General features: G+C 39.4%; 3 protein-coding genes across 3 annotated transcripts in view; 2 read left to right on the forward strand and 1 right to left on the reverse strand.

Annotated features, from left to right (window-relative positions):
• fndc3ba (fibronectin type III domain containing 3Ba) overlaps positions 1–6,354 on the forward strand; it is a 63,396-nt gene extending 57,042 nt beyond the window's left edge. Inside the window, exons 25-26 of the mRNA XM_030719083.1 lie at positions 253–380; positions 1,766–6,354. Of these exons, the coding sequence (XP_030574943.1) occupies positions 253–380; positions 1,766–2,077 (440 nt within the window). The 3' untranslated portion in view covers positions 2,078–6,354. The remainder of the gene's footprint in view (positions 1–252; positions 381–1,765) is intronic.
• A 3,621-nt stretch (positions 6,355–9,975) lies between these two features.
• Positions 9,976–11,546, reverse strand: ghsra (growth hormone secretagogue receptor a). The gene is made up of 2 exons (XM_030719266.1): positions 10,622–11,546; positions 9,976–10,348 (listed from the first exon to the last, which is right to left on the reverse strand). Exons 1-2 carry the CDS (start codon positions 11,544–11,546, stop codon positions 10,035–10,037), a joined length of 1,239 nt encoding a protein of 412 aa, XP_030575126.1. The 3' UTR covers positions 9,976–10,034.
• A 4,898-nt stretch (positions 11,547–16,444) lies between these two features.
• Positions 16,445–17,581, forward strand: part of pld1a (phospholipase D1a) — a 30,255-nt gene continuing 29,118 nt past the window's right edge. Inside the window, exon 1 of the mRNA XM_030719312.1 lies at positions 16,445–16,598. The gene's annotated coding sequence lies outside the window, so the exon portion shown is untranslated. The remainder of the gene's footprint in view (positions 16,599–17,581) is intronic.

Genomic DNA, 17,581 nt, shown 5'->3' on the forward strand with positions numbered 1-17,581 from the left:
TGTTTCATAGAGGAATAAACCTTCTTGGGGATTCTCTTTTTATACCCAGTTTTATTATTTTGTTTTAGCATTACACAGCTTTTCCTTTTCTTTTTCTTTTTTTTTTTTTGGTGCCCATGTCTTGTGAACTGGACTTGGCAAGAGGAGACGTTTTAATTTCATGTTTTAATTTCATGAAGGCAAATACCCGTCATCTGTTTAATATCCTGTCATGTGTATGAAATAATGATTTGTTTTTATTTATTCCAACAGCTCCTAGAGTGCACCAGCTGGAGGGGAACACATGTGAGATCACATGGGAGACTATTCCACCAATGAGGGGAGATCCTGTGAGCTATGTGCTCCAGGTGCTGGTGGGACGTGAGTCAGAATACAAACAGGTTTGTAACACACACATGTAAAGAGGTCATATGGGTGTGGACAAGAGAGCTCCCCTGTCCCTCTACTCTAGAAAGCTGATTTAATTCATTCTTATTATTTTCGTGGAAGTTTCTTTTGAAATTTGATCGCAGAGTAGAGCACCCATGTGTGTGTAGGTCTCTCACATGCATTCCCCCTACTGAGAGGTATTAAAGAATTTTAATGAAAATTGCAAGTGAGAAGCACCTCAGAAAGAGTCTCCTGCACCTGGAAATACAGGATTTTATTGCTAGTAGCTGCAGTGAAGGGCACACAGGTAGACAAAAAGTTATTTGTCTTCAGGGCCATTTCAACTTCTGTTATTGAATTACAGACTGGTTGCAAGGATAAATTGCTGACTCTCACGAGTAGACAAAACCTCAGCTGTGTGGATATGTGTGCAAGTGGGATGTGTATTTGCTCACTGCACTGTTTAATGAAAAATATTTTCAGCTCACTTTGAATTTGATGGCAGCAATAGGTCTGGAGATGGAGGCAACAACAGCAACAACAACTAAAAAGAAACACCTGGAGGAACATTTTATGTTTATGGGCAACATGAGTGGGAGCTTCATCATCTACAGTACATAATATCAAAAGATTCAGAGAATCTAGAAAAGTCTCTGTGCGTAATGGAAAATGGCAAAAATCAGTATTGGATGGCCGTGATCTTTGGGCCCTCAGGTTGCAGGCATGAGTCTGTCTACAATTACACTGCAGGGACCATCTAGCTTGTTATCAGCACTTAGTTCAAAAGTCTGCGCCTCTGATGGTATTGGGTTGCATTAGGTCCTATGGAAATGGCCAACTTGCACATCTGGAAAATCATTGTTAATGCTGAAAGGTATATAGAGGTTTCAGAGCAACGTATGTTCCCATCCAGGAGCCGTCTTTTTCAGGGAAGGTCTTGCATATTTCAGCAAGACAATGCTTCATGTGCACATTGCATCTATTACAACAACATGGCTTTTTTATGGAGAGTCCGGGTGCTGGACCAGCGCCACCTAACTTCACCAACTAAAACCATTTGGTACATCATGAAACAAAAAAATACAAGAAAGAAGACCCAGGACTGTTGAGTAGCTAGAATCCTTTGTTAGACAGGAATGGGACAACATTCCTCTCCCAAAAGTCCAGCAGTTGGTCTCCTCAGTTCCCAGATATTTACACACTGTTGTTAAAAGAGGAGGGAATGCTGCACAGCCCTGTCACAACTTTTTCGTGGTGTTAAAACTAACTTATGTATGTGTGTGTGTTTTTTTTTTTAATGAAAACACATACTTTGTGCTTATTACTTTGTTAAAAGGTATTTCTTATTCAAATCAGCTGCAAATTCTTTTTTTCCACCTTTTTCCTCCTTTCACAGGTTTTCAAGGGAGAGGAAGGTGTGTTTCAAATCTCTGGTCTCCAGAGCAACACAGACTACCGTTTCCGTGTGGGTGCTTGCCGCCGTTGCCAGGATACATGCCAAGAGCTGTGCGGACCACTGAGCCCTTCCTCTTCGTTCACGCTGCGTCGCCAGGAGGTAGCATCATCGGGAGAGCAGTGCACCATGGAAGCAGGCAAAGGAGTAGGCCTGATCTCGAGTGACGAGCGCTTTGCAGCGCTGATTGTGTGTGTGTTCGCAGGCTTCTCCATCCTCATGGCCTGCTTGCTACAGTACTTCTTTATGAAGTGAGGGAATTTTAACTATAGGATAGAAAGAGAAAGTGAAATCACAGAAAAAAAAACTTTAAAAAAACATCTATGAAAAAACCGAATGAAATCAAAACAAACACTTGAGATGTACATCATTTTTTTTTTTTTTTTTTTTATTATTCAGGCTTTTCTCACCTTGTTCCTGTTGACTTTTGCCTTCACTCACTTTGGTCTCTTTTCTTTCTGTCTCTGATGTCTTTGTATCATTGTCCGTCTCATTTGTTATTAAGGATTTCTGTCGAGGTAAGCATTGTCTTAGCTGTACCTCGCTTGGGAAAGAAAGCTGATAATCAAGCCTTAAAATAGCTGTGAGCAAAACAGTTGCTTCTCAGACTGACTTGCATGTTTTTATTTTGTATCTTTTTAAAACATATTCACTTAGAGAACATATATTTCTTGATGGTCATTGCCTTACTGTTTTTGGGTTTGTTTTTCAGTGTTTAATTTGCATTTTTTTCCTTTTTTTTTTTTTGCTGCAGTCTTTATTCATTCAGCCATATTCCAATGTAGGCCTCCAAAGCTTTAGTTGTTCTTACTCAGTTTGTTACAACTCTACAGGCTGTCTGTCAATTCATGCAGTCTGCACAGTCTGTTCTCACATACAGACTGGCAAAGACCCAGTGCACAGACACATGTGCAAACTTACACACATAACCGTGCACACATATTCAATTACACTCATGCAGTGACAATGAGAAAGACACATTTCATCCTACAAAGTAAATCACATATCTGCTTAGCTTTTAACATTCAGTCACTCACTCTTTCAGCTACCAAAGTGATGCAATCCATGTATGGTTTAAGATGCTGCTATCCTTTGATTTTATTATATCTACAAAAGAATGGAAAACCAGTAATCTAATATATGAACACTATATAGATATATATTATAGCAAATACTATGATGCTATAAATTGATGTAATATAAGTGATGGCAATGTAAGGTCTGAAGTATAGTGTAAAAGGGGGAGTAATGGACTCTAGGTGCTCATAAACAGCAGCTCTGAGGTCAGTTCAGCAGCTTGTGCATAAGGTTGAAAGAAGGAGCCCGTAAACACTGGTCTTGGATCAGAATATGAACCCTTGTTAGGTATTGGTTTGTAGGGTTTAAACTGGCTTTAGGGAGCCAGGCTGTGATCTTCATCGGCTGCAGCAGACAAGGAAAGGGCTGGGCTGAGCATGTGTTCGGCCATTGGTCAGTTCTTTTGTAATCTGCCATCTCAAATACTGTTGCTCAGCTTATTTATCTGTAGCTTTATTAGCGATATGCGCGTAGCTCCACAGACCCAGAGGTGCTAACAGTCTGCCAGCTAGCCCCCCTTCTCAGAGCTGTGTGGGTGTTAACTAGGACAGCCAATAGGACTTAGCTTGAGCTTTACCCCTGAAAATTTAGCCAGCCAGAGCAGTGCTAAAGCTGTTTCTCCTTCCAGCTAGCCTGTCAATCGATGCATTTGACGTCTATTCTCCTCTTTTCTCATTTCCCACCCGTAATTATCTGTAATTACCCTTTTTGCTCTGGCCACTTTTCTCTTGGTTTCAATCCATCCCATCTGTCTGCCCATGCACTACTCTCTCTTTCCCTCTCTTCTCTCTCCGTGTCTCTCTATTTAAAGGTGCTTTATTGACATGTAATCAGAGCAGCAGCAAGTCTGTGGTCTCTCCTCAGACAGACATGTTCTCTGAGGACTTGAACTAATGTTCACTAACCAAACAAGCCTTTGACAGAACACAGCTCAACAGAACAGGGCATTCTGACACACATAACAGCCCCTGACCTCCCACCTAAGTCCTGAAACCCTTTTTAACCCCAACCCAAAACAACAAAGCCAAGGTACAACCCAATACATACCCTGATAATCCAAAGATGTCACCCTGACCTGCGTAAATAATGTGTGACACGTCAAATTTTGTTGGGTGGGGTGCAGGGGGGAAAGGGATTGGATGGGAGACGGAGGTAATGATTAGCTCTGATTGGCAGCCTGTAATGTACCTCAGGGATAAGGCCTTACAGAGGGGAGATCTAATCTTGTCATCCCTATTGCTGTCATCATGATCATTTATCATTTTAGCCTTCTTCCTTTAATTTTTTCCTCTCTTCCTTCCCTTTGTTCTCTCATTTTTGATGCTGTATCCTGTCCTCTGTGCTGTGCCTTGCTCCTGTATGTGTCAGTAAGCAAAGTGGTTTACTAGCTTAAAAAAACCTTTGCCAAAGTTGATGGGAAAGTAAAGGTAGAGTTCTTTTCTAGGTTTTATTTATACTATATATTTGCATACAGTACTTTACATGCCAATTACAGTGCAATCTTCATTTATTTATTGTTTAAAAATTAAGAGACAAGTGTAGTTATATACTAATTTTTTCTTGTAGCATGTTTTTTTTTCTTTTATTTTTTTAATGGATGTATGTTAGATTGTATGATTAAGGCCAGCATTCCTTATCTCAGTAACCCTTTAAGTATTTCTCTTAAAGCTGTTGGGAACCTGTAGCTCATCAGTCCATGAATCGCAGTTATCATTGCCATTTCAAACATGTAACCAAATTGCTTATGTACTTTTTTTTTTTCATTTCTTGTTTTGGCTGTGCACAGGCAAGCAGTTCTTGTAATGCTTAGAGACACATGTAGCAAGCCAGTTCAAGTCATCTATATTGGGATAAACATTGCTGCCTTTGGCTTTCGTTCTGATTAGTGTTATAATGAAGCTTCTGATATCTATTTTGTACTGTTTTAATGCCAAAGTGCAAACTTTTCATGTCCACTAGATGTTGCGTTTGCAATCGTCTAAAGGGTTCTGTGATGTTCTTCTGTAACGACACAGCATTACAATTATTATTATTATTCTTTCAAAAGGAAAAAAAAAAACATTAACTTGATCTGTGATATTGCTTCTTTTCATATTGTCTTTTATTGTTTTGTTTTGTAAAGCAAAATGTGCCATTTTGAAATGTGTAGCCCCTTTTGGTGGAGTTTTTTTTTTTTTTTAAAAACACGACCTGATTTCACACTGAAAGGTAAAGAAAGCAAAAACAATCATACAATAATTTCAGGCAGATGATGACAATAATAATATCAATAAATCCTTTTTCAGGCTTCTGCTGGTATAGCAGTAGTGAGTGTTTTGTATCCATACATTGCTAAGAGATGATATACAGAGATATCTATAGAGCTATAGAATAAGATGGTAAATTCATTATAACTAACAAAGTTGAAGCACTTTTTTATGCCAAGTATTAGGCTTGATGAGGTAAATATGAGTCAGAGGAAACATGATCCTTTGCTCGATTCCAAACTCTACTGCCAACACTGTCTGTTACTTTTATTGGCATTATTCTGTTATTGGCATCACTGTGACATTGGCATTACTGGGCCACAGTTCTGTGCTCTCTGCAGAATGCACAGTACAGCCACAAGGAAAGGAAAGTTTATAAGGAGTATGGTGCCTTTGTCTGATGTGCTCATTTTGTGTCTGCCTGTTGTTGCATTGTAATTGACAGGTGACTTGTAGGGTGTCCCTTCCTTAAACTCCTGATGTTATTTTGCCCGACACTACCCCTTTATAACTCCCCTTTTTAAGCCTTAATTCACCAGTGGGAGAGCAGAGGTTCACTCTGTATGGTCATTGTCAGGCCAGTTATGCTAGTGTTGACTAGTCCGAGATTAGCACAGTGTTAACTAAAAGGCATTGTGTTTGTGGGCAGGGTACTCCCTTGATGTACATTGTTTTCTGTTTTTTTTTGTTTTTTTTTTAAATGCAGGTAATTTTATAGGACCCTGCTCTCCCCACTCACCACCCTGTAGGTCCTGTGCATTTGGCGGGAATGTCAAGAGTGAGAGACAATGTTTTGCCCAGCAACCCCACGTCTGTGCCTTCTGATCAGTTTTTTTTTTTTTTCTTTTTTTTAATGTTTTGTACATGTAGAGATTTTCATTGAGAGATTGGCAAACATACAGAGATTCACAAGTATTTAACTATTTTTTAAGTAAGACGAAAAAAGAAACATATTTTTACCTCACAATTCAAAATAAACATTCCAATGTTGTCATGGTCTACGAATTGAGAAAAAAAAAGAAATTCATGCATTTCTTCTTGTATTGTAAATGTTAGACAATTTCATATGCATTATATAAAAGAAACTGCCATATCAATTTTAATGTATAGATTTTTGCAAATACTACCCTATGTATGTAAGACGTAACTGTATCGGTAGCGTATATATAATATATTTATGCCCAATAAATGTTTTAATTTTTTTCTGTCTTTGGTTGCACTGTTTATTGAATGTCAACCTTACTCATCAACACAACACTGCTCTATGTTTTGGATAACGAGTCACAAACTAGCTGAGTAGACAGATATATGGTGAAGAAACTAGTATAAACACAGTTAACAGTTTCTCTGGCATTCTGTGTAGCAGTATAGATTTTTATCTTCAAGATTTATTATTGTCATTTCATCAGTGTCACCTTTGCATATTGTTGTAAACATAGGACTGATAATCAATATTCATAATATTAGTGTTTAAATTAGAACTATTCAGCCAGGGAGCTTATCTTAAGAACACTGTAATTCTTTTTAAATATCACAGGAAATCATTAATATAATAGCTGTTGACTTTAATTTGTTGCTTAGGGTTCAAGGATGTGAAGTGGGTGTAAATGTGTGTCTATGTGAAGGTCTGTCATGTTGAGATATACTCTCTGGTGGCCTTGATATTGTTTAACCAGAAAGCTGTGACAAGACTAAATCACAGACTTTATACCCTGCTGGCCCTGAAGGCAGACAGAAGCTGCAGCACTGCAAACTCAATATCCCGCAGCCAGAAGCAATCCAAAGACATCAGAGGAATATTTGTCTTTTTTCTCTTAAGGTGTAGAAACTTAACAATGTGTCTAGACTGAAATTTCTAAGCCATAATAGTACAAACTGTTTATATAATCATTACTTTAATGGTTTCACTTAACACACAGCGCTTGTCCCACCCAGGATGAGGGACATTGGTAATAACTTTAGGTGCCACTAGTATGGACACAGATACCTAATCTTATTTGAATGAATGAATGAATGCTTCTTGGAGGAATTTGTGTCATCATCAGGAGATCGATGAAAAAATACAGCTGCATCTGTCCTGATCTAAACCATCTGCACTATCCCATTCTCCAATGACTTCATATTGGTCGGCCCATGTGATGGATCTTATGCACAATTAATGTGTTTGTATACCATTCTGTCTTAACTGGTACCAACCAAATAAAAATACATTATTATTATTATTTAATTACTTCTTTAATTCCACCTTCATCCTATTTGTGTAATGATCATTTTTTCACTCTGCGTCATGGCATTCATAAAAAAAAAAAAAAAAAAACACCTCTCATGATATCTGGCTCACTGTTTGACCCTCTTATCTCTCTCACCTCTTGTTTTATTATATTGCAATATTTCATGTGGACCTTTAGTATTTCACATCTCTTCTTCTCCCACCTTCCATCCCCCCCATTTCTGTGAATTACCAACACACCTTTCAGTTTTAATTCACTGTGAATCCCTCCTTACCTTTAGATTTTATAATCCTTTCTATGTTCTAAGCCAAGCTGCAGAACATTTTTGCCTTCAAACGGTTTTGCAAACTCCCAAACTGTTTGATCAAGTACCTGAAGTGAATTTAGTGATGATTGAGTGCTCTTTTGAGCTGCACTTCATATTGGCAGCACCTGCTGTCTAATAAGCTATCTAATCTGATAGATTGGGGCCTGGTGGCCACCAGAAAACCCTGCCAGCTGAGATGACAGGGAACACATTGTTGTGCCCCTGTTTTTGGCTTACAATCCAGTGGCCACTGTTATACTCCTGTGAGACCAAAATAATATAGTGGGGTATTGTTGGGTCACATGGGGAAAAGATTACATCCCCTATCAAGGTGCAGAAAGTGTTTATTAGTGCACTGCGAGCAGTGTTTACTTAAGTTATTTTTTAATGTGGGTTGCAGTTTGCTTATCTTATATCTGACAATTTTCTGACTCAACAGCATACTGGGTAACATAAAGAACACAAATACTGTGTAGAAAAGAGGAAGTAACTTTTTCTTTTTCTTTTACAAGACATTATCATAGACAGATACATTAGCCAAGAAATGATAGTCACATAGACCCCCACCACCACCACCAAAAAAAAAAGAGAAAGAAAAGCACACAATTTTGACTCTTAATCAGTGTCAATTAATAGCATGTCAGTTATCAGTATATGGTCAAAAACATTCATTTAACAGATACATTCTTCAAAGTCATGAGGCCATGTTTAAAATCCAGATTAGTGGAAGCTGCTGTGCAGAAACCATCTGAGTGTACAGAAATACAAACATCTATATACAGGTTATACCAAAGATCTTTTGGACAAACAGGATCTTTACAAAATGTATCACTTTTATGCTTCCACATGTTGTGTTATCTTACACAAGCTTAAAGGCTATTTTTAAACTTTCTTGGACATTGCTGTAGCACTTGGTCAGACTAGGAACATTTAAAATCTTACTATATCACTTCACATGCTATTATCTGCTGTCTAAACACCCATAAAGAGTTTGCACCTTCCACACTTTAGTAAATTATTAAACAAAGCAAATAAGGCATATTATACAATTTACATTGTGTGTGTTTTGACTAATAAAGAACTCACTCTATGTGTTCAGGTTTGTCAGTGGAAAACAATTTCTCCTAAAGACAACTCTGAAGCCATTTGGTAGCTTACACTGGAGGCTGCTTGTATGGACACAGGACTGGTGAAAATGAATGTTTTCATCACCATAAATATGGCTTCACAAAGCATATTTATTATTGTTAGACAAATTCATAAGTGTTTTGTGTTTACATCCACAGAACATCCATATAGTGATAAGAAGATGGCGTTTTATGTTTAATAAGTGTGACATACTTCAGTATGCCTTCTGGCTGAAAACGTGGATAACACTGCCAGAAAGCAGTGCACAGCTCACACAGCCCAGAAAGTGGAGATAATTATGGCTGTTAACATGTTTATTTATGCAGTAACAGGCAGCTTTATCTGTGTGTACTCAAGACTGACACTTAATGCAATGCAGGGTCAAAAGACCTGTAAAAAGTTTGTGATGCCTCTTCAGAGGCCCCCCGTCATGCACATTTCTGATGGTCCTACAGATTGAACAGTGCTGATCAATGTAATACATTCAAAAAATATCAGACTGACACACATTTTAGTCTCATAACCACAAAAAAAAAAAAAAAAAGAAGAAGAAGCAAGGGCTGTGCAGCACAGATACACAAGAATGTCCTCAGGGACTGTTGACTCACCCCATTGAGCCCAAACACAACAAAGACTTGAATATAAAAGTGGGCACTGGGAATGCTGACAACTTACAACAGTAGCCTACTGCACATCTTCATATAATGTAACTAAAAGCATATCCAAAGGAATGACACTTGCCCTGCAATGCACATGCAAAAAATGTCTTACACACACACATGCACATACACACTGCACCTCTGCCCCTATCTTAATGAGTGCAGAGTAGTGCCACAAATTCTACAGTGCTTTCTTTGTCATCCAGAATTTAAATGCAATATAAGGCATTTGTAGATGTGTGTGATATTTATGTGTGTATGCAGGCATGCGTGTCTGTTTTTCACATTTGGATCCAAAAGCATTTCAGGCCAGTGACTTTTGCATGTCACCAGTTTTGCTTCTCAAATTCTCTGAACAGTGTGTGGCACTTGCTGAAATAACCCAACAAGACAAGTAACTCTGTCAAGTAACATTTATGGCTCATGCATTTTATCATCCCTTTTGATTCTAGTCAAATAAAGGCAATTTTTCTTCACCCTGACAGAACTAATGGCCTTTGGGTGAGTATTGTTGATGTATGACTACTAGCTTTATTCATTACACCAGACATTTAGGCCATGGGTTCAAAAGCTGATTGTAGACTCTGTCCAGCCGTTCGAGCCATCTCCCTTGACAGTACTTGCCGTGCGACCCCGTGGCGGCAGGCTGTAGGTCAGGCCGAAGAGGCGCGCCGCTGCACCCCGGTATTTCCAGGACATGGTGTTATAGAGGATGGGGTTGATGGCAGCACTCAAGTAAAAGAGAACCACTGACACCAAGCTACAGTACTCGGATAACACCGACAGCAGCGGGGAAGGAGCATCCAGAGAGCGGAACTGCAGGTAGCGACCCACATGGAACGGTAACCAACACAGGACAAAGGCCAGCACAACAACCACTTTTGGAAGAAGAAAAATTAAGATAAAAGGGGGTGGAGGTTAGTCAAAGAAGAGCAGTAGGAAAGCGAATGCAGATTTTGTTATAAATGAAGGATGAGGCTAACTAACATTTTCTATGTAAACGACAACAACAACAAAAAGATTCAGATGTAAATTTCCACTGAGACCACTTTTATATGGACACAATTCGAAGCCCTACGATGTCTTTCATCAAGCTTCAACCATGTAAGAACTTAAGACGTTTGCAGAATTTGCACACTCTTGAAACTTACCCAGCATCTTTATGGTCTGTCTGTTGCTTTTGTCCCTGTGAGACACACGGGAGCTCATGTTTGTCTCTCTGTGCCTTTGCCACAGCCGGCGGCCTATCAGGCTGTAGAGCACTGTCAGACAGAACACGGGCATGAAGAAGAAAACGGAGCTCAGCCACACCATAGCCTCCATCAGACCTGATTGCACTGCATAGTGCGTCATCTTACACTCTCGGGTGTCCTCAGCCTCCAGGAATAAACTAGTCTCATTCATCCACGAACTGAAGTTTAGTGATCCCATGGTGTCCTGCTCTACTCCCACCATGACAAACACAGGACCTGCGCTCAAAAGAGAAACTGTCCATAAGAGGCAAATCAAAGCTCGCACGCGCCTTTTGGTTACCAAAGCCTTGGCGCGCAATGGAAAACAGATTGCCAGGTAGCGCTCAACTGACAGGGCCGTGATACTGAGGATGGTGGAGTAAGTGCTTGACTCTGACACAAACTGAAAGAGTTTGCAGAGCGCGTCTCCAAAGCGCCAGGGCCTGTATCTCCACATGCGGTAGAGGTCAAGCGGCATGCAAAGGAAGATGAGTAGATCGGATACCGCCATGCTGCACAGGTACAGGTTGGTGGTCGTGCGCATGTCCCGGTACTTGCTGACCACCAAAATGGTCATAACGTTCCCGGCCACCCCTATCAGAAACAGCAGTGTGCAGGCGATGGTGATGACCGTGAGGAGAGGAATTGAATAATAATTGAGAGGAGGCAGTGGAGGGTCAGTTTTACTTGTGCTGGTGGTGGTGTTGTGGGTTTCCTCCCAGGTGCAGTTATGGGGGAGGCACTCCAGGTGACTGGGCCAAGAGGGCATTGCTGCCGCTCGGTTATTCTCCGGGCCGCACCTGCCCCTGACTGCCGAAGTCGCTCTGGATCTGGGACTCCTCATGCCCCTCGATGCTGCCCTTACCTCCGTTACTCATTGTTTGATTTCCGAAGTTAACAAAGACGCGTAGCAGAGGGTGGCAGGCGTCAACACACGTGATATCCTTGCGCGTGGTGCAAGCAATCCTATGTAGCTTAACACTTCTTTATTTTGAAGATCAAAAAGGGAACAAGTGGTGCTGATCAGACTATAACATAAATATAAGGCAATCTCAGATCGTTCCGAATTATCCACTTCATCTGCATTACGCACACTAAAGTGTTCCAAAAGTACTTGAAGAATAGGAGTGACAGCTACAAAATACATTACGTCCGGATATTCGCATGCTATACATCGCCAGCCGAAATTTATGGATGTGTAATCCAGTTAAAACGGATATGACAGAAATTAAGAAACACAGCAACATCTGGTATTTAGAAATCTAATTTAAGCGGAGGTGATCTTCTCCATCTTTTATTTGTGAGACGCACCAGAAGCTTGAAGTCCTTCATGCACCGAGGAGTCCAAAAGAGTCTCGATCTTCAGCAGCAAGTCCCCGCGTTTTGCACAAAACAAAAATCAAAATAGTGGTTCGGTTGACGAGTTGCATCGGGCAGCATGATGGGGATGGTGAGTCAGACTCAGGGTCATAATGATGCGGGAGCAGCAGCCAAGAACATCTGTCTCGGAAATGACAGTGGAGCTCAAACTCAGCCAAACACAAATGGACAAATAACAACTAGCGTGAAAACAATCACTGTTTCGCGGAAGGGAGACAGTTTTATAAAAGTCACAAAAACCACGAAAGAACGATGCATTGTCAATAGAATAATAAATCTAAGAGTCCAAACGGTTTAGGAAGAAATATCAGTTAAGACTGACCAAGAAATCCACCTTAGCACCCCAGTTCTATTCAGCTCCTGTAGTTATGGTGCATATCCAGTGTGTGGATCATGATTCCCGGTGCGCAAAACATCTTACCCAAGTGAAGTGGTGCTGCTGTGGGGGTCTGCTCTGAGTGCAATGCTGCAACACCACCTACCGGTACTGTTTAAGTGACTGAGCGGTTTCAGCAGTTTCAGCAATTAAGTCTTTTGTGTTTACCACAAGTCAGTGAGAAAGTGCATTCCTGATAAAAAATACGCTTTAAGGTTTATGATTGACCACTTTAATTAGCCCTTTGTAGACAGCAGATAAACAAGACATATAAAACGTGCCATTTGCTTAGTATAGGACGAATACTCATTCAGACAGATTCAAATTGTCACAGACTGGAATGTGGTTAGGGTTGGGCCACTTTAGTAACCTATTTAATTCCCACCTATATCACCCTGAAGAACTGCCGAGATAACTGGCCATTCTGCCTTAAAAATGAAGCACCACTGACAGTGTAAATAATATACTCACAATCTTATGTGTTTTAAAATTGCCATTAAAAATATTCTCCTGGCATTTTCAAAGCTGTATAAACATTCTCCAGTTTGTAAAATACCCTACCTCATATGATTTTTTCATAAAAAAAACAAACAAAAAAACCCCCAACACCTACAACTATCATTGAAAAGTGCAGAATCTAAGAAATGTTGAACTGAAGACGTTTTATAATGTTTTTCAAATATAACATTTTGAATCTGGTGTCAGCAACAAGTTTCAAAGAAAGTTGGAACAGGAACAACAAAAGACTGGAAATATTGTTACACAGTGCTTAACAAATGCATGAGACCTCCACCTAATGTAAGGTTTATGTCGCAGGTGCCCTAAATTAACAGTATTGGTAATTACCAAAATCATTATGTGTGTTTCTGTAATTAATCCCTCAGTATGTGAAAAAACTCTTTAATCAAAATGATATTTTTTGTGTTAAAATATAATTATTGTTGTTATCCATGAATTTTCAAATTTGTAGCTTTACAAAACAAAGTGAACCACAGTAAAACATATTATTAGCTTTTGATTAAGATGCCAAATTACAGTTATTTACTTACATTCCTGAACAGAAAAATCCATTTTAGTGGTTGAGTGTTATGTTTGATTAATTTCTGTCTTCTCAGAGAAGTCCAGTGTGTTGGGTAAAATTTGGAAATAAAAACATGGATTCAGTTTATTTTCTGATATGTATTTTTTAGCTTTCAACAAGTTTTTGACAGATTTCTAAAGTATTTGTCTTTTCTTGTTTTTATCACAGGTGGTCTAATAAATTTGTTAAGCACTGTACACATAAACAAGCACCAAAAACACTACTGCCTTCTCTGGGGCAGAGGTAAAGTGGACAACTGTCCTCTGATCTGACCAATAAAAATTTGAAATTCAATGAAACAGGGCGGCTGTGGTGGATTATTTACTGATTTGTGATTTGATGCAATAGTTAGCAGCTTCTGGCTCAAACCTGCTGTGTGAAGTCTGTATAGTGTTCCTGTGCCTGTTTGGTTTCTTTCTGGGTACTCTGACTTCCTTTCAAAGTCCAAAGATGCAGGTTAGGTTAAAACTGTGATTCTAAATCAGCCATAGTTGTATGAATGTTAGTGTGAATGATTGTTTCTGCCTGTCTTTGAGAGGCTGGTGACCTGTCTAGATTGTACCCTGCTTCTCACCCAAGGTCAGGTAGGATAGGCCGTGACCTTGAATTGGTTAAATAGTTGAGAAAATGGATGGATTGAAAAATATCTCTCAGTGTCAAGATTTGATATATTGGCTTTTTACTATTTTCAATTAAATATAGGAAATAAGATTTGAATGCAATGATTTGCAAATCATTGTATTCTGTCTTTAGTTATACAATTAATTTAGAATTTAGGGCACTATATATAACTGAAAATTTATTCTTACTGTAAGTGCAATACACTGAGAATGGACTTGAAGTTTTCAGATCACATCTGTGTGAGTTGACTGTTGGAACCAAAATGGCTTCCAAACTCATTGTGACAACAAACAAACAAACAAAAACAACTTCTACTTCACGTTCTGTTAATTTCTGGATGCTGAACTAACTAACTGACTAACTAACACAATAAAAAAATAGAGAGTTGAAGTCAGTGATATCAGAAATGCAATGAGTGAATGAATGTGGGTTGCTGTAGCTCAGGAGGTAGAGGAGGTCACCTAATAATTGGAAGGTTGGTGGTTCGATTCCAGTCTGCATACCAAAGTATTCTTGGGTGAGATACTGAACCCCAAGTTGCTCTCCAAAGCAACCGTTGGAGTGTGAATGTTAGACAGAAAGCACTTAAGCTTGGAAAGAAGTGAATGGGTTAATGAGGCATGTTGTGTAAAGTGCTTTGAGTGCTCAACATGGAGTATTTAAGAAGCAGTCCATTTACCATATGTGTTGTGGAGCATCTGAAAGTGCCACACAAAAGGTGGATGGAAGACAGACAGAACAACACTGGCCACCTTTTATAGAATGAAAGGCCCTGGTGAGCTGGTCACCATTACCTAATTATGTAATTACCCTACAGGGGTAGGTTAGGACTGCCTTCATGGCAGTGTGAGGGTTGTCATCATTTTTAAAGACTATATGATTAAAATATTTCAGATTATTGCCCTATTGTCTTGAGCAATAACCAACTTTAGTAAAAATGCAAAAATCACACATTTGAGTTGCAGCATATGGTTCTGTTCTAGCTGCACTGATATTCTCACGTTTCAAACGCTGTTATCTCTGTGCCCTTTGCTCAGTGCTTACCAGCAGATACCATTTATGACCACTGAATTATAATGTGTGTGTTCAGGGAAGGAAAAAGAAGCCAGTTGGTTAGAAATGACTTGAGAAAGACTGACCTTGTTTGTCGACACTAATCAGGACAGCTGTGTTTTTCACAAGATCTTTTCAACACGTCTGGTATGTATCTGTCTGTCATCATATGATGTAGGTGTGTGTCCGGACCACTGGATGAGTGTTTTTATACATGCAAGTGTGCATTTGTACAGTGGTCATTTTTGATTCTCAGAAAAACAAACTTTTATGAACTTTAAACATTTGCACTGCACAATCAAGCTTTATGGTTTGGTGTGCACATAACAACTGAAGTAATGTCAAATAACAGACTGAATCACTGTTTACATAAACAAAATACCAAAATTAAACGGTTTCTGAGGCAACACGAGGTAATAACAGCAACACTGGTTATCTTACCTGAACTGTCAAAGTTGTGTTTCAGTGTGTTCAGCGATTTCGCAGTTGTTTTTCTTAACGGTGTTGAAATCTGTATTATTTATTCGAAAAAGATGGTTTTCATGTTTTTTTTTGCAGTCTGTCTCCCTGTTTGGTATTTTTTTTATGATTTTACTGCTCTGTGTTTGAACATGAAATGCATTTACCAGAGTGTTTTTTTACCAGCACATCTCCAGGTCATGTTACCTGAGGATGTGCTTCAGGGTGTGGTAGACTGCAGGTTAAAGTCCCTGTCAAAACCATAATATACAGTCATTTGATAACTACAGTGACACTGTGCTCTGCCTGGGAGGCATGCAGTACATCAATTATTCCACTAGATGGAAGAAGACATCCCTTTCATTTTTTTTTTGAAAGACACTACACTGCACTAGTATGTTTTGTATGTATATACTAAGACACATCCAAATCAAAATTTTAACTATATTTCCTTTAATTTTTTTTTTATTTTATAAAAGACACAAGAGACATATGTGCAATGACACACAGAGATACATAGGCTATACATAAAGCTATGGTTGGAAAAAAAATAAAGAGAGTGAGTGAGAGTGAGAAATGATGAGATAATTGATAGGGCCAGTATCAAAAACACAACTCCTCCTACCAGCACAAATCCTGCACTATTTGATATCCAATGAGAAAAGGCCATGGGAGGACTCTCTCTCTGGATTGGTTTGGAGTTTCTGTGATCCCTCCCTTCCTGAGGAGTTGGAGAGAGTTCTGTGTTAGTACTTTCCCAGCCACACGTACAGAGTTGCAGACTATAAGGAGCTCTCTACTGCTGCTGTGCAATTCTTTGTCTGCTTAGGAAGCTTAGGTGCCTTAGTTTTGCCCATCATTCAGTAAAGCCAGGTGGATTGATCAGACTCGGCAACATGTGGGCAGCATGTCCACAGAAAGAGCAGGTTGGTAATGTCTCTCTCTGGTTCTCTGTTTGTCTCTGTGTCTGCTCTGGTCTATTTGCGTCCAGGGGCTTTGGGAGACATGTGTCTGTGACACTCCCTGGTTTTGAGTTATCACTGGGATCACAGAAATGTAAATGTAAAGCAATGGGGCACTGCTGAATAAGTTAGATTCGTTCTTTTTGTGCTAGAGCATAGCAGATATGTGGTTGATTTGCTCTTGGTCACAAAAAGATACATTCTAAGACACTTTCTTTGTAATGTAAAGACCAGGTGCTATAGGGAGGTGTGGAGATAGAACTTCTTTGGTCTTTTCGTGGAGATGTTTACTTTTTTACCAGTGTAATATTGTGATAATTAATGTTTTACCTGTTGCATAAGACTGCACAGGTATTTGTGTGTGTGTGTGTGTATTGCCCTGCTGTCCCCTTTCTCATGCCTTGTGTGAAAGCTGGTTGGTGCAGCTGGAATGTCATGGGAATACTGCAGATATCTTTCTCTGCTGTTCGCCCATAGAAAACCTCCCCCTTCCCCTCCACTGTCCTTCTGATACTGATCCACTGATCCTGACCTCTGGCATTCAGTGGTCTTTTGCAAAGGCATAACCTCGATACTTTTCTGCTGTGGTGCCAGTGTAAGCAAACAGTCAACTTTATTACTATTATTCTTGCCTGAGGCTTTAAATGTGTGGATGTGAGTTTCAGTCTGTGGACTTAGGTCTGTGCACTGTCTCGCTGTGCTTGCTGTGTTATATATCTGTTATTAAACTGGAAAGTAAGAAAATAACTGAGCTGAAGATTTCTTGGCTATAACCACCTGCCGTTCTTTTAAAATAAAAAAGAAGTGTAATAATTTTTTCATCATTGCGGTTTTCTTCTTAGAAAGGACTGGAAGGATTTAACATTTTTAGCAAGACCCTCAGATTTAGTGCTATAAATTTATTCCAGATGTGAACGTCTGGCTTGTATACTGCTAGTCAATGGGCC

Source organism: Archocentrus centrarchus, chromosome 22 (assembly GCF_007364275.1).
Source record: "Archocentrus centrarchus isolate MPI-CPG fArcCen1 chromosome 22, fArcCen1, whole genome shotgun sequence".
Classification (NCBI taxonomy): Eukaryota; Metazoa; Chordata; class Actinopteri; order Cichliformes; family Cichlidae; genus Archocentrus; species Archocentrus centrarchus.